The 24,461-nt window shown below is 42.1% G+C and overlaps 1 protein-coding gene across 1 annotated transcript in view; it reads left to right on the top strand.

Moving 5' to 3' along the window:
* tmtc1 (transmembrane O-mannosyltransferase targeting cadherins 1) overlaps positions 1-24,461 on the top strand; it is a 206,268-nt gene that overhangs the window by 166,616 nt on the left and 15,191 nt on the right. The window contains exons 14-17 of the mRNA XM_038738692.1: positions 1,854-1,989; positions 2,579-2,723; positions 2,907-3,044; positions 5,572-5,694. Coding sequence (XP_038594620.1) covers positions 1,854-1,989; positions 2,579-2,723; positions 2,907-3,044; positions 5,572-5,694 — 542 coding nt within the window. The remainder of the gene's footprint in view (positions 1-1,853; positions 1,990-2,578; positions 2,724-2,906; positions 3,045-5,571; positions 5,695-24,461) is intronic.

Genomic DNA, 24,461 nt, shown 5'->3' with positions numbered 1-24,461 from the left:
CTTTAAGATAAGATGGTGCCTGACCATTAAGAGCTTTGTAGGTAAGAAGAATGATTTTAAATTCTATTCTGGATTTTACTGGAAGCCAATGCAAAGAAGCTAAAACAGGAGAAATGTGATCTCTTTTCCTGGTTCCTGTCAGAACACGTGCTGCAGCATTCTGGATCAGCTGAAGAGTCTTAATGGACTTTTTCGAGCAGCCTGATAATAAGGAATTGCAGTAATCCAGCCTAGAAGTAACAAATGCATGGACTAGTTTTTCTGCATCATTTTTAGACAGGATGTTCCTGATTTTCGCAATATTACGTAGGTGAAAAAAGGCGGTCCTTGAAATTTGCTTAATGTGGGACTTAAACGACATGTCCTGATCAAAGATAACTCCAAGATTCCTCACAGTGGTGCTGGAGGCCAAGGCGATGCCATCCAGGGAAACTATATCTTTAGATAATGCGTCACGGAGGTGCTTAGGCCCCAGAACAATAACTTCAGTTTTATCTGAGTTTAACATAAGAAAATTACAGCTCATCCAGGTTTTAACATCCTGAAGGCACATTTGAAGTTTAGCTAACTGATGAGTTTCATCTGGCTTGATCGATAGATATAACTGAGTATCATCTGCATAACAATGAAAGCTTATGGAATGTTTCCTGATAATATTGCCTAAAGGAAGCATATATAAAGTGAAGAGGATTGGTCCAAGGACAGATCCTTGAGGAACTCCATGAGTAACTTTGGCGTGCATGGAGGACTCATCGTTAACATGTACAAACTGAAATCGATCTGATAAATAGGACTTAAACCAGCTTAGAGCGGTTCCTTTAATGCCAATGAAATATTCCAGTCTCTGCAATAGGATCTGATGGTCAATGGTATCAAATGCAGCACTAAGATCTAATAAAACCAGTACAGAGACAAGTCCTTTGTCTGATGCAATAAGGAGGTCATTAGTAATTTTCACCAGTGCTGTCTCTGTGCTATGATGAGCTCTAAATCCTGACTGAAAATCCTCAAATAAACTATTGCTCTGTAGAAAGTCACACAGCTGTTTAGCAACTGCTTTCTCCAGAACCTTAGAGAGAAATGGAAGGTTAGATATAGGTCTATAGTTTGATAAAACATCCGGATCAAGTTTGGGCTTTTTCAGAAGAGGTTTAATTACAGCTACTTTAAAGTACTGTGGTACATAGCCTGTTGATAAAGATAGATTGATCATATCTAGTATAGAGGTGCTGACTAAGGGTAAAACATCTTTAAGCAGCCTAGTCGGGATGGGGTCTAAGAGGCAGGTTGATGGTTTAGATGAAGAAATTATTGAAGTTAGTTGGTAAAGATTGAGGGAAGCAAAACAGTCTAAACATGTATCTGGTTCTACAGCTGTTTCTAAGGTTCCTGAGGACCACAGGAAAGAACCAAACTGTCAGAGCACTGCTTCTGCTGGTCATTGTGCCGCCATAAATATAGAACCCGTAGAGGCTACTTAGGGTCACTTTTAGTTTTACTCTGACTTTAGATTAATGTACTTTGAATTTGAAATTTGTGGGTTTCAAATAATAGTCTTATATTATAATAAAAGCTTCCATAATAAATGAGCAGTAGATGGTATTCAATTTGGAAATTCTGGTCACATACATTTAATAGATGGTCTTCCACCATTCCTTCCATCTGCCTCCTGCCTCACTACCTCACCTTTGTTTTTTTCTATACCTATCTCTATCATCTTTCTTTCCCTGCTGTACATGTTTCTTATCTTTTTCCTGATTTCTCTACCACTCTTGTCCCATTCCTTGATGCCTTTTCTCTGTCCACCCGCTTCTTTTCCTTCCTCTTTGTCTTTGCTCTCTTCTCTCCTCAAGGAGAAGGTGAGCTGGCAGCTGCTCACTACCAGCAAGCTGTTAGACTCAAACCAGCACACTACGTTGCCATGGTGAACCTGGGCCGCCTGCTCCGATCCTCCAATGAGAACAAAGAAGCCGAGTCTTGGTACAAGAGGTGAAGAAAGGATCCTATTTTAGCAGCAGCTTAAGTCAGGTTTCTACTCAGGGTGACCTGGAGCAAAAATATTTATAAGCCCAGAAGATTGACCTTCTCATCTAACTCCTGGCAAGAAAGCAAAGATGTTTATTTCCTAAAATGTTGGAGTCGGGAAATTTACAGAGTTGTTAATGTGTTGTACTTTCGAACCCCGCTTTATTTTTTATCTTAGCATCAATTAATTATCTATTGATTAATTTTGAGACAGAGACACAAATAGACTAGTTCTGTATGTAAAATTTACTCATTCACTACTCACTACAAAACATATACTCGGTAGGATTTTGGATAATTATGATATAATTATATAATATGAATTGAGTCACCCAACAACATGTTGTGGGATTATTAGCAGAAAGACGTGTACATGCCATGGGCACTATATTTGTTCCTGAAATTAAATGGCGAAGGGTAAATGTAGTGCACTAAATAGTAAAGAAGGAGAATTTTTTGGACACCGCATAAGTCTTTCTCAATCTGTGTTCTGTACTTCTGTTCTGTTCTGTTGTGAGCCAGGCATCTTGTGACCTTTGACCTTTGCCTACAGGGCGCTGCAGGTGACGAGGAAGGTGGACATTTTGACTCCACTTGGAGCTCTGTACTACAACACAGGACGCTACGAGGAGGCCCTGCAGGTGTACAGAGAGGCAACTTCCCTGCAGCCAGACAGTACCGACATCTGGTTGGCTCTGGTGAATAGACACACACACACACACACACACTCATTGAATGATGGAATGCCAGGACATCTGGGTGTGTGTTTGCTGCCACATCCTGGACAGTCACCAAAACAACATCTGTCTGGCCACACACATTTTGCCAAATCCTGAAAAACCTGTTTCTCTTGTTCCACACACACTGTATATCTGTCCCAGGCTCAGGTTTTAGCCATGGCAGGTCGTCCCAAAGAGGCTGAGAAGATGACCCTTGACATCATATCCAGAGAAGGCAGCTGTATCGAATGTTACCGCCTCCTGTCCGCAATCTACAGCAAGCGTGGCAACTACACAGAGGTGTGTGTGTGTGTGTGTGACAGTAAATGTGTGTGTGTGTGCGTGCGTCTAATCGCCTTGGTGTCTGTTGCAGTCAGGAATGATCAACTCTCAGCAGGAGATGTTTTCCCCTCCAACAGTTACTGTGGAAACTGATCACCTCTGCTATACATCAGACCAGCAGCCATTTGCTGGCAAGCAGCTGCCACTCATCCTCCCACTCTGTTCTATCACCAGCATCAGCACTTGTGCTTGTCTGTCTTTCACTTTCCCTGCGACCCATTTTCACAGTAAATATGTGAATAAGACTGAGTCAAGAGTGTTCACAAGTCAGTACGATAAAATGCCAGCACGCATTCTAAAATCCAGTGTAGTATTGGTGAACATTATTGTCACTATTGCCCAGTAATGCTTTCATAGCAGAAATGGAGGAGCTACTGTGCGTACAACTGACCAGAATTTACACAGTATATAAGTGTAGTCCAAGAAATAACAACAAGACCAATGAAAACTACTTCACATTATAACCAAAATCAATCCGGACTGGACCATTTGTTACTAAAATAATGTAAGAATATATTTTCTTGTGTTTGAGCTGTGTCAGTGTGATTGGACTTGCCTAAGTGTACGTGTATGTACAATATGTGACATATGTTGAAAATCTGATGCTACGCATAGCCACCTGTCTGTAAGTGTGAGCACATTACACACCCATAAGGGTTTAATGAAGCAGCATAAAACTGAAATACTCAAGTAAGGTACAAGGGCTTTGAAATTATACTTGAGGGCATTGACTTTGGCAGTGACTGAGTCATGAAGGTGAGTGGGAGGCACACATACAAAGGCCCGGGGGAAACGGGATGGTCGACAGGTATGCACATTACGGTGGTAGCTAGCTAGCTAAATGCTAAAAACACTCTGGGTAGTCCAAGCACGACTTGACGGCTCCCAACTCCAATCCCCCAAACTCCCACCCCCCTACAAATCTACGCCAATCGAACACAAGAAACCTGAAATGAACATAGCAGCAACCAATGAACGCCCCTAATCCGTGTGTTACACGATTTTAGATCCCTGGTTACAGTGAGAACCAATTTCAGTGCGACACACAACAAAAAACATAGCAATATCGTACGGAATACGTTTACCTGCCAATGTGGCGAGTAGTCTTCCAACATTTAGCCGCCAAACGGAAAATCTACCCGCATTTGGTGCTTGGTGGGTGTTAATTGCCAGCCCTGGCTGAGACTGCTCTTAAGGTGTGTTCACACTGAAAGCGAAGTTAATATTCGCCTCGCTTTACTCGCGCGAGTTTGAACAACTGGACATTTTGGGTGTTCACACACAACGCGAAGTAAATAAACACAACTTGCGAATACAGCTATATGAACCCAAAGTAAACTTTTGCTGTGATTTACAATAAACGGATCAAACTGTTGCTACAATATGATTCCGATTTGTAAGACATATCAATTCATGCTTTCTCAGGTCTGTCAGCAAGACAGCAGGACAACAACTTTTAAAATGTTTGTACAACAACAAGTACAACGATAGCTGGAATAAAGTGACAGACACACATTTTCTGAACTCACCAGGTAGTTCCAACTTCCTCGCTGTTGTCGCCACTACACTTGCTTTCTTTTCTCCAAGTAATGTCCAGCTTTGTCCAGTTTATATAAATATGAAGTAGCAGTCCAGCAGAACTCTGGTGCCATCTGACGCTAACAACAACAGTGGAACCGGATGTTCACGGAAGCTAGCTGCGGAGAAGTGCGTGTGAAGATAAATCAAGTTGTAATCCCAAAAACTAAAGTAAAAAGCTAATTTAAAAGCAGTTAACTCTGAGCTCCTCCGCGGGTAAACGGCGTAGTTGTCAGAGCAGAATCCAGACCGACTACGGGTGTTTATTTCTTCAAAAACTGCAGCACTGCTCCCCGTACACTATCCCGTTCTTTAGCAGCTCTCCGTTGGCCAGCGGATTGTCATTACACCGCTCGCCAGGTCCTCTCCAAACAACGCTCCGAAGCCACCGGTGACTTTTGGACAATCTTTCGCAAAATCGCACCAAGCAAATTTCTCGCCCATGTTGAAAAATTTTAACTTGCGCGAACCAGTGAACACCTCTTTCATGCCTCTCAGAGCGAATTCGCAGGAATTTGCGTCTTTGCATTGACTTTGTATGTAATCAAGCCGCCCAAAACGCTGGATTCACTTTCAGTGTGAACACACCTTTACTCAGCACAGAGAGACAGGAATACATTATCGTGCTCTTCATCTCCGTACTCTGTCTGTCTGGCTAGCTCTTCTTTAATTCAGTTTAGACTTATCATATCATCTGCTTTTTCTCCTTCCTCCATCCCTCTCTCCTTCAGACGTCTTCATGGTTTGTGTAGCAGATAGTGAAGGGGGCTTTTAGTGATGTCTGGTCTAAACCAGCAGTGAATCTTAACCCGTCATGCCAGGAAGTACACTCAAACAGCAAGTTTCTTTTTCTGTGTATACTAATTTCTGTGTGTTAGCCTGTACTTAGTGTGTGTGTCTGTGCCAGGCTCTGGATGCTCTGGACAGGGCACTGCAGCAGAACCCCAGTGATCTAACAGTGAGAGCAGAGCTGTATTTCTCCAAAGGAAACCAGCTCAGAGAGATGAACCAGCTGGACCGAGCCTTTGAGGTACTTCTCTCTTCTTCTCCTCCTTCTCCCCCCTCCCTCTCTCTCTCTGCATGCTGGCGGTTTGGTGGTGGAGAGCGGGTGAGTGTGGCTGAGAGTTGCGTGATTTCAAACTTTTGTATTTTTCTCGTCCTGTATTCACTGTATGAGTGTTTTGTAGCTGTTGTTCTTAGTGTTAGTGTAGCTTGGTGTGTGTTTGCTTTGTGTTTGGTGGGCGGCAGACCGTGTTTCATGGCGCAGATGGTGTCCTCTGAGATGCCGTTCCTGTCTCTGAGGCATGGAGTATGGGTCCAGCTCAACCCATCTGTTCCCGATACAGACTTTATTATTCCCATCATGAAGGGCAATTTATTTGAGAAGCTTGCACACACACACGCGCGTGCACACAAAAAAAATCTGTTGTATCTAATGCATGTAAATATTAGTACTAGTATTGAAGTACAAGAAGCAAGACAGTTGCATGCCTTTATAGTCACATTATATATATATAAAGCTTTTGATGATAAAGATGTGGTGACAACAACTTCGCAGGGGGGGCCCTATTTGATTTTTTTGTCATTGAGCCCAAAATTCCTGGAGGCACTGGAGCGAGAGCTGCAGTGCTTCAGGAAGCTAGGGAGTGGCTTTAGGACTGTGGGTTTGGACTATAAGAGCAATAAACTTAAACATGTCCAGTCTTTCAGGAGACAGGTGTTCATGTCTCTGAACTGTCAGTCACAGACGCTGGACGATGCCTTAAATCTAAAACACGGGGAAGGACAGTAGGCCTACAAAGGTGTATGCCAGTACAGGCAGCATGAATCGTTCTGAGTGTGGGGATGTAACGTTACTGCACAAGAGGACAGCATGTCCTCATAGGCCAAAGGAGGGCCGCTCCGAGCCAGAGGCCGGATCGGCCGCTAAACACAGGAGGGTGCGCGTACTGCTGGATTGGCGGACCGTGTCTTGCGCTGACTGGGCCTGAGACAGGAGAGGGATACAGCTTTTAGTTGCCACCTTCAAAACAGAAAATACGGGTTGCCTGCCGCAGCGGGGGCCACACTCCTCAGGGGCCCAGCAACCACAGCCCCGATGGTGGTGGTAAATCATAACTTAAAACATGTTTTCAGGAAAGTCTCTCTCTGTCACAACTCAACAGACTAGTGGTCATATTGTCATAGCTGAATACACAGCTACGACAATAATATACATAGGCCAACAATGTGTGACAGCGACAATACAAAAAATAGGATGTGAACTGTATTTTGTTAACTTATTAAATCAACATCTCCATAACTAATTAACTGTAAACAGGCTAAAACAAATGTTTTGATACGATTTTGCAAGGGATTTTCCATGAACATCATGAAGATCAGTGGATTAGAAGTAGTAGGCCTTGTGTGCAGTATTGGAGCATACATCCTTTTATAAATGTTTTTTTGTTCTTTTCTCTTTAAGACTCATGCAGCACTGAGTAGCTGGTTGTCTTTCAAACAGCTACAGTAAAACTAACTGAACAGGACTTCTCAAAGTTGAGAGTGATCAAGAGCTCCTAATGAGCTCCACACCTGTTCTTGCAGTCACTGTGTTGGTCGTTCTGGAAAATATCCTTTCCACATAACCAGTGGATGCTGCGATGCTTATGATGTGGCTGTTGATGGACAGGGTAAATAATTGCAAATGAACTTGAGTAATTGTAAAGGGTGGTGTAAACACAGATTTTGGCTAAAATATCTACAAACATTTCTCAATTAATTTATTACCATTTTTATGATTGGTCAGTAAATATATTTATGTATTTATTTATTCAGCCTTATTTATTGTTAATTCTACTGAAGGATGCAATTCTGTAGATTGGTTAAGCATAACCTATATCTCTCTCTTTTCTCTTATTAAATGAATGCTTATGTGTCTGACTGTATACCTCAACTTTAAAAATCAAATCAATGGCAGTGAGTATTACCCAGTCAGGGGTAGAAAAGAACAAGTCTTCTCAGAATGTGGGTGGGATGATTTGACTGGGACGCTGCATTAAAGACAACTCGGAAATACGGGACAAAACGCACCCCGATATTGATTCAAAACGGAACACGCTAGTTAGTTCTCAAATACGGGCCGATTCCGTATTTTAAGGTGGCAACCCTAGATACAGCGGGCAGGCAGACAGTCAGATTGGGGAACAGTAAGCTGATTCAGGCAGAGAGGCAGTAACAGGTTAACAGGGTTACAGCAGAAAAAAGGAAAGGAGCATAGAAAGTTATCGGACAGAGTGGAGAGGGTAGCATGAAAGAGCCGGTGTTCTGACAATATATGCTGCCTTGTCAAAAATGCTACCATAGCACTAATTGATGGCAGAGTCTATCAAGTCACTCTGCCCTATCGAAAAATGCCACCACATGTGTTCCCATTTCTAATCCCATAAGATATCTTCTGTTTTTTTATGATATTATAACATCATTTCAGGGGTAGCGTATTCTGACAGACTAATATCCCCTATCAAATAATCCTCCCACTGCAGAATCATTTTGTATCGCACCACTACTCACTCCATGTGTAGCTACCGTAAAGAGATGTGGAGCATCTTGAAATAGGCTACTATATTAAGCCATGTTTAGATGCCATGTAAGATATCAGGGGTAGCGTATTCTGATAGACTAATAATGATTATATTTTGATATTGCTGATGATCAGCCACTGTCTCAACAGCATGGCCAACAGCAAGGTTGCACGGATTTATGGCCGTGGAAACAGACCACACTTGTGGGTCATGTGCATGCGCAGAGTAGCACATCTCGATAGGTAGCATAAATCAACAGAACACCGGCAGCTAAATCTGACCGAAGTCAGGCGGCTGGTGCGATGGATTGGGAGGGGAGGTTGTGTGTTGTGGAGAGTGTAGCTGGTGAGGAGGAGATGGAGTACAACACCGATTCTGACTGCATCTCTGTTGCAGAATCACACTCACACGTGTGAGATCGGCACACGCTGGAGGAAATAAACGACTTCCTGGATGAAACTTACAGAAAATCTGTAAAAGTTTCTGGGTATTTTCCAGATCTAGAGAAGTTCATTACAGCGTGATGACCTTGCAGAAAGTGGTTGGTGTTGACTATTTAGATGAGAAAAGGCGTTTCCGCCTAAAAAAGCATGTGAAAAGTTTTAGAAAGATGCTCCAGACCAACAAAAGAAAAGGTTCAAAACGGTTAAGACTTAATAAGTCACTAATGTGTTTCATAGGTTGATTTTCCTCTTATCGTTTTCTCTACCTCCTGATTTCATCTCTTTCTCGCTGTCTTTTATGAAGGTGAGGGTCTGCCCTTTAAATATTAATGGTGGGTCATTTCAGAAATGATCACACTGAAGAGATTAGACATAGTTTTCCTGCAGGAGACACACAGCCAGAAAGACAACTGGAACTGCAAGCAGTTGTGATAGGGGTCCAAGCCACACGACGCGAACCGTGCCCCCTGCCCCGCAGAGGCCGCGCAAGCCCACCCCGGCACCCCGTGGACGACGAGGGAGCCAAGCTGACGAATGACATTGCCGGCATAATGTGAAAATCCTGTGTATTGAAATTATATTTTCCTGCACCCTTGAGTTTGCAATAACAGCGCCACCTATTGTCCGAATTGCATGAAATGTTGCACACGGCAATGGGGGCTGGTGGTAAATGAATTACCTGAGTTTTACATTAACGGGACTTGTGATTATGACGATATACAATTAATGTATGTCTATGGGAGTGTCATTTGATATAAATGAACAGCACCACCTAGAGGCCGATTGACACCAAATTTCACACAGCCCCTCGTGAAGGCATGACACATAAGGTCCCAAAAAACAACATCACTTCCCGTTTTTTGCATTTCAATTCAATTCAATTTTATTTATAGCGCCAAATCACAACAACAGTTATCTCTGAGCGCTTTTCATAAAAGAGCAGGTCTAGACCATACTCTATGATGATATTTACAGAAGCCCAACAGTTCCCACCAAAAGCAAGCACTAGGCGACAGAGGCAAGGAAAAACTTCCTTTTAAGAGGCAGAAACTTTGAGCAGAACCATGGCTCAGGGTGGGCGGCCATCTGCCTTGACCGGTTGGGGGGAAGAGAGAGAGAGAGAAAGAGGGAGGGGGATGGAAGGAGAGAGAGAGGAGGGAGGAGGGAGGCAGCCTACGCAATATACACACAGAGGTACAGACAGTAAAGGTGATGTTGGTATAGACTGAATGAATAATGGTACAGATATTTACAGTAATAACAATAGGAGTAGTAACAATAATTGTAACAGAGGATGTCGAGCAGGAACACGGGGGCAGCAGGTGACCCGCAGCCACAGATCCAGACTCCACAGCTCCAGAGCCAGAAACACCTGCAGGAAGTGATAGGAGGAGAGAGAGGAGGGACGAGAAAGCACAAGACTACGGGAAAGGGAAGAAGTCGAGTTAGTAACATGCAATAATGGGATGAGGTTCCATGCAGAGAGAGAGAAAGAGGAGGAGAGAGGAGCTCAGTGCATCATGGGAAATCCCCCAGCCATCTAGGCCTATAGCAGCATAACTAAGGGATGGTTCAGGACTCACCTGAGCCAGCCCTAACTATAAGCTTTATCAAAGAGGAAAGTCTTAAGCCTACTCTTAAATGTGGAGATGGTGTCTGCCTCCTGAACCCAAACTGGAACCTGGTTCCACAGGAGAGGAGCTTGATAGCTGAACGCTCTGGCTCCTAGTCTACTTTTGGAGACTCTAGGAACCACAAGTAACCCTGCATTCTGGGAGCGCAGTGCTCTGGTGGGGTAGTAAGGTACTATGAGCTCTTTAAGATAAGATGGTGCCTGACCATTAAGAGCTTTGTAGGTGAGAAGAATGATTTTAAATTCTATTCTGGATTTTACTGGAAGCCAATGCAAAGAAGCTAAAACAGGAGAAATGTGATCTGTTTTCCTGGTTCCTGTCAGAACACGTGCTGCAGCATTCTGGATCAGCTGAAGAGTCTTAATGGACTTTTTCGAGCAGCCTGATAATAAGGAATTGCAGTAATCCAGCCTAGAAGTAACAAATGCATGGACTAGTTTTTCTGCATCATTTTTAGACAGGATGTTCCTGATTTTCGCAATATTACGTAGGTGAAAAAAGGCGGTCCTTGAAATTTTCTTAATGTGAGACTTAAACGACATGTCCTGATGAAAGATAACTCCAAGATTCCTCACAGTGGTGCTGGAGGCCAAGGCGATGCCATCCAGGGAAACTATATCTTTAGATAATGCGTCACGGAGGTGCTTAGGCCCCAGAGCAATAACTTCAGTTTTATCTGAGTTTAACATGAGAAAATTACAGGTCATCCAGGTTTTAACATCCTGAAGGCACATTTGAAGTTTAGCTAACTGATGAGTTTCATCTGGCTTGATCGATAGATATAACTGAGTATCATCTGCATAACAATGAAAGCTTATGGAATGTTTCCTGATAATATTGCCTAAAGGAAGCATATATAAAGTGAAGAGGATTGGTCCAAGGACAGATCCTTGAGGAACTCCATGAGTAACTTTGGCGTGCATGGAGGACTCATCATTAACATGTACAAACTGAAATCGATCTGATAAATAGGACTTAAACCAGCTTAGAGCGGTTCCTTTAATGCCAATGAAATATTCCAGTCTCTGCAATAGGATCTGATGGTCAATGGTATCAAATGCAGCACTAAGATCTAATAAAACCAGTACAGAGTCCTTTGTCTAATGCAATTAGGAGGTCATTAGTAATTTTCACCAGTGCTGTACTATGATGAACTCTGAATCCTGACTGAAAATCCTCAAATAAACTATTGCTCTGTAGAAAGTCACACAGCTGTTTAGCAACTGTTTTCTCCAGGATCTTGGAGAGAAATGGTCTATAGTTGGCTAAAACATCTGGATCATGGTTGGGCTTTTTCAGAAGAGGTTTAAACTAGGGGTAAAACTTCTTTAAGCAGCCTAGTCGGGATGGGGTCTAAGAGGCAGGTTGATGGTTTAGATGAAGAAATTATTGAAGTTAGTTGGTAAAGATTGAGGGAAGCAAAACAGTCTAAACATATATCTGGTTTTATAGTTGTTTCTAAGGTTCCTGGGTTTGGAGATAAGTTGGTGCCAGTTGAGGGCAGGTCTTGGTGAATTTTGTGTCTAATAGCTTTTTATCATTAAAGAAGCTCATGAAGTCGTAACTACTGAGAGCTATGGGAATACTTGGCTCAATAGAGCTGTGACTCTCTGTCAGCCTGGCTACAGTGCTGAAAAGAAACCTGGGGTTGTTCCTATTTTCCTCTATTAATGACGAGTAGTACGCTGCTCTGGCATTACGGAGGGCCTTCCTATAAGTTTTAAGACTATCTTGCCAAATTAAACGAGAATTTTCCACTTTGGTGGAACGCCAATTCCTCACAAGTTTCCGCGATATTTGCTTTAATTTGCGAGTTTCAGTATTATACCATGGAGCTAACCGTCTTTGTTTTAGTATTTTCTTTTTTAGAGGGGCTACAGAGTCGAGTGTCATTCGCAGCGAGCCTGCAGCACTATCAACAAGATGATCGATTTGGGAGGGACTGAAATTAGCACAGGAGTCCTCCGTTACTTTGTGAATTGATAATGAATTTAGAGTTGATGGGATCGCATCCTTAAATTTAGCTACAGCACTATCAGACAGACATCTTGTATAGAAATTTTTGCCCAATGGCGTGTAGTTAATTAATACAAACTCAAAAGTTATCAAACAGTGGTCGGATAAAGAGGGATTCTGTGGGAACACTATTAAATGTTCAATTTCAATACCATACACCAAAACAAGGTCGAGGGTGTGGTTAAAACAGTGAGTCGGTTCATGAACACTCTGAGGGAAGCCAATTGAATCTAACAGAGAGATAAACGCAGTACTAAAGCATTCAAGTCATTCTCAACGTCCACATGAATATTAAAATCCCCTACAATCATAACTTTGTCCGTTTTAAGGACTAAAGTTGACAAAAACTCTGCAAATTCAGATAAGAATTCAGAGTACGGACCAGGTGCTCGGTACGCTATAACAAAAAGAATTGGTTGCAGTGATTTCCAACTTGGGTGTGAAAGACTAAGAACAAGACTTTCAAATGAGTTATAATTTGGTTTAGGTTTAGAGCAGATTAGTAGGCTAGAGTCAAAGATAGCTGCAACTCCACCTCCTCGGCCTGTGCCTCGAGGAATGTGAGTATTAATATGACTGGGAGGGGTGGATTCATTTAGGCTAACATATTCTCCATCACCCAGCCAGGTTTCAGTAAGACAAAATAAATCAATATCATAATCTGATATTAGTTCATTTACTAGTACACCTTTAGAAGAGAGAGATCTGATGTTTAAGAGTCCACATTTAATTCTCCTATTCGTTTGCACTATTGCTCTTGTGGTTTTAATTTTTATGAGGTTTTTATGCACAGCTCCTCTTCTGTTTACCTTTGATTTAAATAATTTTTATTGTTCGGGGGGCAGACACCGTTGGGTGGACCCTCGCACGTGTAGTGCATGTAGGTGTGAGGCAGCCATGTTGCAAATTCTGGAGCTCTGCCCGTGTGGCTATGAATTTGCTACGCGCTTCGGACGCTGCACGAAGGTGTTGTTCGTCTCTTCCTGTGTCCCCTTTGTGGCGCTGCGGAGCACTTGGCACTATGACTGTTCAGGGCGGGACTCTTATTATACATATCAAATTTAGTGCAGATGTGAGCATGTACACTGAAGTTATTACAACTTCCTGTTTCATGGCCAATCATCAATTTTTGACACCACGCCACCGGCACACTGTTCCATGAAAACTCACTGTTTGTACAACTTTTAATCATCTATTGGTTTACACCGCACAGCACAAATCTGAAATTGGTCAGACTAAATCCCTAGGAGGAGTTTGTCAAAGTACAAAGTGTGTAAATCATCCAAAAATGACCATAAATTTAAAAATGGTTGACTCCCTGTTGGGTTTAGGCATCGCTCCAAGAGGCTTTTTGGTACATATACTACAGAAATTTTGTACATGTAGGTAAAACTTTGTCCGGGAGCTGCTCTGTAGGGGGTGCTAGCGAGGTATTTTGACAGACCCATGCACAAGAACCATAAAATACAACATTTTTCGCCCTGCCTGAGTTTAGTGAGTTTTCAAGCATGTTTAGGTCCCCAAAATTGCTTTGCAGAAAAAAAGAAAAATAATCCCTTCAGTTCTAATAGGGACCTCACATGCTTCATGCTCGGGCCCTAAAAACACAGTTTAGTTCCAAATATCATCAGTATAGTACCTAAACAAGTATTGCAAGAAAGAAGAAATACAAGATAATACATAAATGACAGAAGTACAGTATGTGAAAACGTTGATTATGTAAATATCTTTGGATTTATGCCATGTCTGAAGTTTGTTTAAAAGTTAAACAGTTAAACATGCTCTCAATTAAACAGGTGAACAATTGCAGTAACGGGTATCTCTAACTGAAAATGCCATCTGTCCAAACTTACTACGTGTGTAGTAAGTGCTCCATATTTATATTGCACCTTTCAAAGCGGTATCAGTATCTTACCCAAGGACACTTCGACATGCATCCTGAACTGCCGACCTTCTGATTAATGGCCAACCCGCTCTACCTCCTGAGCCACAGCCGCCCAAATACAGTCCCCTCTACAACTGCCCTTGTTACACTACCTCTGCTATATTTCTGCTTTATGAACTGGTTTAGTTGGGGAGGGGCTAGCCCATGTAACACCTTAAAAAGAAGCAACATTTTTTAAATTATCTAAACTGAATAGATTGTATTTTTTTATTATATGACAGTGATAATAGCTACTGACCTTTCTATCAAGAGTTTTTATTGTCTGTTTGTACAGTGACTCAATTGGTTTCAGAGTTGTAGTGTTTGTTTGAGACCAGCTTGTAAAGCAATGTTATACAGGAACAGATCATAGCATGCATAAAGAGGTTGGCTGCCTCTGTTGGTCTGATATGTCTAAAATTAGCCAAATTGAATTTAATCATGTTGATGATTTTTTTTACCAGCTTTTTAAATGTCATCTTTGAATCTATAATGATTCCAAGTATTTAAAATGAGACACGTGGGCGGCTGTGGCTCAGGAGGTAGAGCGGGTTGGCCGTTAATCAGAAGGTCGGCGGTTCAATCCCTGGCTCCCCCTGGTTGCGTGTCAAAGTGTCCTTGGGCAAGATACTGAACCCCGAATTGCCCCTGGCGGCTATTCCGCCAGTGTATGAGTGAGTGTGAATGTTAGTTTCCGTTTGAGCACTTAGGCTCAGTGTATGAATGGTGAATGCAGATGTAGTGTAAAAGCGCTTTGAGTGGTCGAAAAGACTAGAAAGGCGCTATACAAATACGGAGCATTTACATTTATACAAAATGGGCCCAGCATTGACCCTTGGGGAACACCAATATTACAGTTTAGGAGTGTAGATTGAGCATTGCTAATATGTACACTTTGCTTCCTGTTTGTTAAGTATGAGTTCATCCATTTAATTGTGTATTAAATTATGAATATTAATATTCTGAAATATTACAGTGGGTACGGAAAGTATTCAGACCCCTTTAAATTTTTCACTCTTTGTTTCATTGCAGCCATTTTCCAAAAATCAAAAAAGTTAATTTTATTTCTCAGTTGCACCCCATCTTGACAGAAAAAAACAGAAATGTAGAAATTTTTGCAAATTTATTAAAAAAGAAAAACTGAAATATCACATGGTCATAAGTATTCAGACCCTTTGCTCAGTATTTAGTAGAAGCACCCTTTTGATCTAATACAGCCATGAGTCGTTTTGGGAAAGATGCAACAAGTTTTTCACATCTGGATTTGGGCATCCTCTGCCATTCCTCTTTGCAGATCCTCTCCAGTTCTGTCAGGTTGGATGGTAAACGTTGGTGGACAGCCATTTTCAGGTCTCTCCAGAGATGCTCAATTGGGTTTAAGTCAGGGCTCTGGCTGGGCCATTCAAGAACAGCCACGGAGTTGTTGTGAAGCCACTCCTTCGTTATTTTAGCGGTGTGCTTAGGGTCATTGTCTTGTTGGAAGGTAAACCTTCGGCCCAGTCTGAGGTCCAGAGCACTCTGGAAAAGGTTTTCGTCCAGGATATCCCTGTATTTGGCCGCATTCATCTTTCCCTCGATTGCAACCAGTCGTCCTGTCCCTGCAGCTGAAAAAACACCCCCACAGCATGATGCTGCCACCACCATGCTTCACTGTTGAGACTGTATTGGACAGGTGATGAGCAGTGCCTGGTTTTCTCCACACATACCGCTTAGAATTAAGGCCAAAAAGTTCTATCTTGGTCTCATCAGACCAGAGGATCTTATTTATCACCATCTTGGAGTCCTTCAGGTGTTTTTTAGCAAACTCCATGCGGGCTTTCATGTGTCTTGCACTGAGGAGAGGCTTCCGTCGGGCCACTCTGCCATAAAGCCCCGACTGGTGGATTGCTGCAGTGATGGTTGACTTACTACAACTTTCTCCCATCTCCCGACTGCATCTCTGGAGCTCAGCCACCGTGACCTTTGGGTTCTTCTTTACCTCTCTCACCAAGGCTCTTCTCCCCCGATAGCTCAGTTTGGCCGGACGGCCAGCTCTAGGAAGGGTTCTGGTCGTCCCAAACGTCTTCCATTTGAGGATTATGGAGGCCACTGTGCTCTTAGGAACCTTTTTTGTAACCTTGGCCAGATCTGTACCTTGCCACAATTCTGTCTCTGAGCTCTTCAGGCAGTTCCTTTGACCTCATCATTCTCATTTGCTCTGACATGCACTGTGAGCTGTAAGGTCTTATATAGACAGGTGTGTGGCTTTCCTAATCAAGTCCAATCAGTATAATCAAACACAGCTGGACTCAAATGAAGTTGTAGAACCATCTCAAGGATGATCAGAAGAAATAGACAGCACCTGAGTTAAATATGAGTGTCACGGCAAAGGGTCTGAATACTTATGACCATGTGATATTTCAGTTTTTCTTTTTTAATAAATTTGCAAAAATTTCTACATTTCTGTTTTTTTCTGTCAAGATGGGGTGCTGAGTGTACATTACTGAGAAATAAAATGAACTTTTTTGATTTTTGGAAAATGGCTGCAATGAAACAAAGAGTGAAAAATTTAAAGGGGTCTGAATACTTTCCGTACCCACTGTAATTCATAAAACTCTCGTTGTTTTGGGGCACTACCTAAAATTTGCTGTCTGCCCAAGGCTTTAGGACTCCTTGGGTATAGCATTAATAATTACAATCATTTACTAGTGATCAGTTGGTTAATAATTGCCAATAATCATTCATCAGTTTAATCAATGAGTCAGTCTGATATCAAAGTCGTGAATCCTCCGTCCAGTGACTTGGATTTAAACAGTGCACACACACAGTTCCTGTGATTACGGTGAAATTTATTAACTAACTAAAGTGAATACAGAGTGAGGTTAAATATATCAAAGAAATAAAACTAAGATAATGATTAAACAAATAGAATGCAATCAATGAGGATGATGGAGTTCAGTGTGAATTTAGCTGGTCTATTGTTAAAGCATTTGAGTCTAAGAGAGAAAGAGAACTAAAGTACGAACGTAAGTTATGATAAATGATAAAGGATAAAAATTAAAGGACATCATCTCGACCACAGAATGTAGGTTGTTTTATTTTTTTCTCAGTTTATCCACCGTCTGACAAAGGCTCACCGTCGGCTTAGCTCATTCGTGTGGTCAGGGCATCCGTGGCTTGGCACAGCACACGGCTTCTCGAGCGGGTTTTGCCGATGGATTATCCGGAGTCCTTTGGCTGGCTGGTAGTTGCGGGAAAAACGCTCGCAGTAACGGACGATATGGCCAACATAGACGTGGTACAGGAATTGAGGGACTTTCCACAAGAAAACAATGTGAGTTTAGGGGAAATTAAGGAAGAAATGTCCAAGATGAGCACGAGAATGGACCAGGCTGAAGGATGGATTGAGAAGGCGGAGGAGAGGATTTAGAACACAGAGGACGCCAATACGGAAATAATAGAGTTACAAATAAGATTGGAGGATAAATTAATGCACTTGGAGAGCTGTACGAGAAGGGAAAACGTCCGCATCTACGGTGTACCCGAGACAGCAGAGCGGGACTCTCCAACAATGAGTGATTTTGTGGAGAAGCTGCTGCATGATGGCTTGGAGCTGTCCCAAGATGAGCTTGACATATGCATCGAACGGGCGCATCGCTCTCTAGGCCCACCACCGCCAGACGATGCACCCCCACGCTCTATTATTGTGAAATTCCTCAGTTTTAAGACCAAAGAACTTGTGCTCCCTAAGGCATGGCAGAAAAATGGATTTACCTGGAATGGCAAACAAGTAAGTTTAGACCATGATTATCCACCCCTCACCTTAAAGAAACACAGAGAATACGCAGAGGTGCGCAAAATTCTGAAAGAGCAGCAGATCCCCTTTCAGACTCTCTTTCCAGATATGCAGATATGCAAATACTGCAGATATGTCGGACCGGTCGAGGCAGATGGCCGCCCACCCTGAGCCATGGTTCTGCTCGAGGTTTCTGCCTCTTAAAAGGAAGTTTTTCCTTGCCTCTGTCTCCTAGTGCTGCTCTTGGTGGGAACTGTTGGGCTTCTGTAAATAGCATCATAGAGTACGGTCTAGACCTGCTCTTTTATGAAAAGCGCTGTGAGATAACTGTTGTTGTGATTTGGCGCTATATAAATAAAACTGAATTGAATTGAATTGAATGTCCAGTAGAGGCTATGCGGTGAAGGTCATCACATCACCAGAAACAGCGTTGGAGCAACTGAAGCAGCTGACCTGGAGCAGAGTTGGCAGAGGAGCGGGGAGCAGCGCAGCAAACAAGAGGCAGGAACCCGGTTACAAAGAAAAACTCAGAGCCTTCAGGAGGACCTCACCTACGCCTTCGGGAAATTGAGGTTCACCCACTTTGTTGTTTCCCCCTTGGTTTTTTTTTGTTTTTTTTCACCACTTAAAAAACTGTTATTCAGTTTAATGGTGTGTGATAAGAAGATAAGTAAGGTTTTTGGAGGGTGTTCTTCTCAGTGAGGCCTTAGCCATTGAGGGCCTCCTCCACTGACTGATGAAGAAGTTGCCTTTAAAGGCGAAGCAGGGTCCACCCCAAGGACCCCTACCTTGGAAGTTAGAACTACCTCAGTTTGATTTTTGTCTTTTTTTTATGTTATTTGTTCACGTATTCCATGTTCAGTGTTTACAAGGGTGTGCGGGGAGCATATTAAAATGTGTGTATTCGTTCTATAATTTAGATAAGTAGCAGATCAGTGAAAATGGTATCAATCAATATTAATGTCTTACATAATCCGGTAAAAAGGTGGCTGTCTAAACTTAAAAGAGATAAAGCTCAGGTTGTTTTTATGCAGGAAACACATCTGTCTGATAGTGAACATGAAAAACTTGAACAAGCTTGGTTTTAAACATGTCTTTTATTCTTCTGACAGTTCGGGGAGGCGAAGAGGTGTGGCGATCTTGGTGTACGGCGCTCTAAATTATGAACATATATCAAAATATAAAGATAAGGAGGGTAGATATATAATGGTAACTGGTAAGATTGATGGTATTACTTTGAGTCTCTTAAACATGTATATTCCCCCAGGATTGGTCCTTGTATAAACAGATCCTAGAATTAACAACAACAAGGAGTCAGGGAATTTTATTATGTGGCGGTGATCTTAACCTCACATTAAATGCCAAATTAGATTCTTCGAACGGGAAAGGTGATGCAAGAAATATTGGGAAAAGAATGGTACACCTGATGGACGAATTAGGATTAGTTGATGTGTGGAGAGACTGCCATTCAACTGATGGGGAATATACCCACTATTCACGCGCACACAATGTCTACTCAAGGTTAGACTATATCTTCATGTTTAGAACTCATGTTTAGAACCTGTACTATATCAGACCATAACCCAGTTTACGCTGATATCTGCCTGAACAGGAAGAATAGATCTACCTTATGGAGGTTGAACACAAACATTCTTAATTACCCAAATATTAAAGAGCTTTTGAAGAAAGAAATAGAGTACTTAGAATATAACTATAAGGATGAGGTGTCACCGGGAATACTATGGAATGCACTTAAGGCAGTGATTATGGGGAAAATAATTGGTATTTCCTCTCACCTGAAAAAAGTAGGTCAGCAAAAACTCCGGCACTTAGAAGATAAGTTGTTAGATCTGCAACACCAACACTCCGGGTCTCATAATGGTAATATTAAATCGGATATAATAAAATTGAACAAAGAAATAGATGATTTGAACCATGGACGTACAGAAAAAACTCTTTTCTCTTTCTTATAAAGCAACAGTACTATGAGGTACGGGGGAAATCATTGAAACTTCTTTCTTATAAGCTTAGGAAACTTAGAGACTATTCACAAAATTAAGAATCCCCTAAAGGATCGAATAGAAATTGAACAGGAAAAAATTCAACAATGCTTTCTGGATTATTACAAGACATTATATTCTCAACTTTATATAGACAATGGTAAAGCAACGTAATGTACTTCATATGTCAAACAATTGTAAAATTTAACATGCTTTCTCAATAGAAGTTAATTTAAAAAAAAAAAATAGTTAAAACATTTTGTAGGGATCACAGCAGATGAAAGAGCATCTTGACTAAATACTTCCTGGAAAATATTGGCTGTTAAATATTCTTACTTAGAGAATATACAGGTGCTGGTCATATAATTAGAATATCATCAAAAAGTTGATTTATTTCAGTAATTCCATTCAAAAAGTGAAAGTTGGATATTATATTCATTCATTACACACAGACTGATATATTTACAATATACAAATGTTTATTTCATTTAATTGTGATGATTAAAACAGACAACTAATGAAAATTCCAAATTCAGTATCTCTGAAAATTAGAATATTACTTAAGACCAATACAAAAAAGGATTTTTAGAAATGTTGGCCAACTGAAAAGTATGAACATGAAAAGTATGAGCATGTACAGAACTCAATACTTCGTTGGGGCTCTTTTTGCCTGAATTACTGCAGCAATGCGGCGTGGCATGGAGTCCATCAGTCTGTGGCACTGCTCAGGTGTTATGAGAGCCCAGGTTGCTCTGATAGTGGCCTTCAGCTCTTCTGCATTGTTCGGTCTGGCGTATCGCATCTTCCTCTTCACAATACCCCATAGATTTTCTATAGGGTTAGGGTCAGGCCAGTTTGCTGGCCAATTAAGAACAGGGATACCATGGTCCTTAAACCAGGTACTGGCAGCTTTGGCACTGTGTGCAGGTGCCAAGTCCTGTTGGAAAATGAAATCTGCATCTCCATAAAGTTGGTCAGCAGCAGAAAGCATGAAGTGCTCTAAAACTTCCTGGTAGACGGCTGCGTTGACCTTGGACCTCAGAAAACACAGTGGACCAACACCAGCAGATGACATAGCACCCCAAACCATCACTGACTGTGGAAACTTTACACTGGACTTCAAGCAATGTGGATTCTGTGCCTCTCCTCTCTTCCTCCAGACTCTGGGACCTTGATTTCCAAAGGAAATGCAAAATTTACTTTCATCAGAGAACATAACTTTGGACCACTCAGCAGCAGTCCAGTCCTTTTTGTCTTTAGCCCAGGCGAGACGCTTCTGACGCTGTGTCTTGTTCAAGAGTGGCTTGACACAAGGAATGCAACAACTGAAACCCATGTCTTGCATACGTCTGTGCGTGGTGGTTCTTGAAGCAGACTCCAGCTGCAGTCCACTCTTTGTGAATCTCCCCCACATTTTTGAATGGGTTTTGTTTCACAATCCTCTCCAGGGTGCGGTTATCCCTATTGCTTGTACACTTTTTTCTACCACATCTTTTCCTTCCCTTCGCCTCTCTATTAATGTGCTTGGACACAGAGCTCTGTGAAGAGCCAGCCTCTTTAGCAATGACCTTTTGTGTCTTGCCCTCCTTGTGCAAGGTGTCAGTGGTCGTCTTTTGGACAGCTTTCTCAGCAGTCTTCCCCATGATTGTGTAGCCTACAGAACTAGACTGAGAGACCATTTAAAGGCCTTTGCAGGTGTTTTGAGTTAATTAGCTTATTAGAGTGTGGCACCAGGTGTCTTCAATATTGAACCTTTTCACAATATTCAAATTTTCTGAGATACTGATTTGGGGGTTTTCATTAGTTGTCAGTTATAATCATCAAAATTAAAAGGAATGAACACTTGAAATATATCAGTCTGTGTGGAATGAATGTACTTCAGCTGTCTGTTGAGGGTTGATATCTCACCCTCCGTCCTTGTCTCTCAGGGAGAGACAAAGAGAGATTCTGGATTATTTCTTTTTGATATAAAATAATCAAACCCACACTGGCTTGTTCACTACTTCACTACTTTGTTTACTGTGTAAAAAGCCTTCTTTAGATCCAAATTCACCACCTTCATCTAATTTTGATTTTATATTTTCAATAAAATAACAGCTGTTTCGGTAGAGTGACTGGAACGGAATCAAAATTGCACTGGATGCAAAGGAAAGTGATTTGTGTTCAGATGAGTGGTCAGCTGCTTTGCTACCCATCTTTCAGCAACCTTAGACACTATGGGTGAAATACTGATGGGTCTGTAATTTCCCACAGTTTTTTGGTCACCTGCCTTAAAAATGGGTTTCACAACAGCCCCATGTTATGGACAAATTCCATGCTTAATTGATAAGTTGATCAGAAGAGCAATGGGACATCCTTATTTGATTAATGAAATGTGGTATCCAATCCATAAGCATCTGTTGCTTTTGAGTCTATTAAGGAGCTTATAATGTTCTGAACCTCTAATGTAGTTATTTCTGTTATTCCAAAAATTGGTTTGGCATCATTGATGGGGGGCAGTGCAGTGGTTAGCACTGTTGCCTCACAGCAAGAAGGTTGTGGGTTCAACCCCAGTTGTCCCGGCCTTTCTGTGTGGAGTTTGCATGTTCTCCCCGTGTCTGCGTAGGTTCTCTCCGGGTGCTCCGGCTTCCTCCCACCATCCAAAGACATGCAGGCTAGGTTAATTGGTGACCCTAAATTTTCCTTAGGTGTGGATGTGAGTGTGAGTGGTTGTGTGTCTATGTGTGGCCCTGCGATGGACTGGCGACCTGTCTAGGGCGATGTCAGCTGGGATTGGCTCCAGCCCCACGCGACCCTGTACGCAGGATAAGCAGTTGACGATGGATGGATCAAGCTATAGTTCTGCGAGAGAGGCTCTGGGTCAACTCCTCAACTGAATTTATAAAAAAAATTATTAAAAGTACTTGCTGAAAGAGGGAGGGGGATGGAAGGAGAGAGAGAGGAGGGAGGAGGGAGGCAGCCTACGCAATATACACACAGAGGTACAGACAGTAAAGGTGATGTTGCTATAGATTGAATGAATAATGGTACAGATATTTACAGTAATAACAATAGGAGTAGTAACAATAATTGTAACAGAGGGTGTCGAGCAGGAACACGGGGGCAGCAGGTGACCCGCAGCCACAGATCCAGACTCCACAGCTCCAGAGCCAGAAACACCTGCAGGAAGTGATAGGAGGAGAGAGGAGAGGGACGAGAAAGCACAAGACTACCAGAAAGGGGAGAAGTTGTTAGTAACATGCAATAATGGGATGAGGTTGCATACAGAGGGAGAGAAAGTAGAGGAGAGAGGAGCTCAGTGCATCATGGGAAATCCCCCGGCAGTCTAGGCCTATAGCAGCATAACTAAGGGATGGTTCAGGACTCACCTGAGCCAGCCCTAACTATAAGCTTTATCAAAGAGGAAAGTCTTAAGCCTACTCTTAAATGTGGAGATGGTGTCTGCCTCCTGAACCCAAACTGGAACCTGGTTCCACAGGAGAAGAGCTTGTAGCTGAACGCTCTGGCTCCTAGTCTACTTTTGGAGACTCTAGGAACCTCAAGTAACCCTGCATTCTGGGAGCGCAGTGCTCTGGTGGGGTAGTAAGGTACTATGAGCTCTTTAAGATAAGATGGTGCCTGACCATTAAGAGCTTTGTAGGATGAAGAATGATTTTAAATTCTATTCTGGATTTTACTGGAAGCCAATGCATAGAAGCTAAGACAGGAGAAATATGATCTCTTTTCCTGGTTCCTGTCAGAACACGTGCTGCAGCATTCTGGATCAGCTGAAGAGTCTTAATGGACTTTTTCGAGCAGCCTGATAATAAAGAATTGCAGTAATCCAGCCTAGACGTAACAAATGCATGGACTAGTTTTTCTGCATCATTTTTAGACAGAATATTCCTGATTTTCGCAACATTACGTAGGTGAAAAAAGGCGGTCCTTGAAATTTGCTTAATGTGAGACTTAAACGACATGTCCTGATCAAAGATAACTCCAAGATTCCTCATAGTGGTGCTGGAGGCCAGGGCAATGCCATCAAGGGAAACTATATCTTTAGATAATGCGTCACGGAGGTGCTTAGGCCCCAGAACAATAACAATAACTAAGAAAATTACAGGTCATCCAGGTTTTAATATCCTGAAGGCACATTTGAAGTTTAGCTAACTGATGAGTTTCATCTGGCTTGATCGATAGATATAACTGAGTATCAACAATGAAAGTTTATGGAATATTTCCTGATAATATTGCCTAAAGGAAGCATATATAAAGTGAAGAGGATTGGTCCGAGGACAGATCCTTGAGGAACTCCATGACTAACTTTGGCGTGCATGGAGGACTCATCGTTAACATGTACAAACTGAAATCGGTCTGATAAATAGGACTTAAACCAGCTTAGAGCGGTTCCTTTAATGCCAATAAAATGTTCCAGTCTCTGTAATAGGATCTGATGGTCAATG

Source organism: Micropterus salmoides, unplaced genomic scaffold (assembly GCF_014851395.1).
Source record: "Micropterus salmoides isolate LMB-PRFRI ecotype aquatic unplaced genomic scaffold, ASM1485139v1 Ms_hic_scaffold_23, whole genome shotgun sequence".
Lineage (NCBI taxonomy): Eukaryota > Metazoa > Chordata > Actinopteri > Centrarchiformes > Centrarchidae > Micropterus > Micropterus salmoides.
This window is presented reverse-complemented; position numbering and strand designations above follow the sequence as displayed.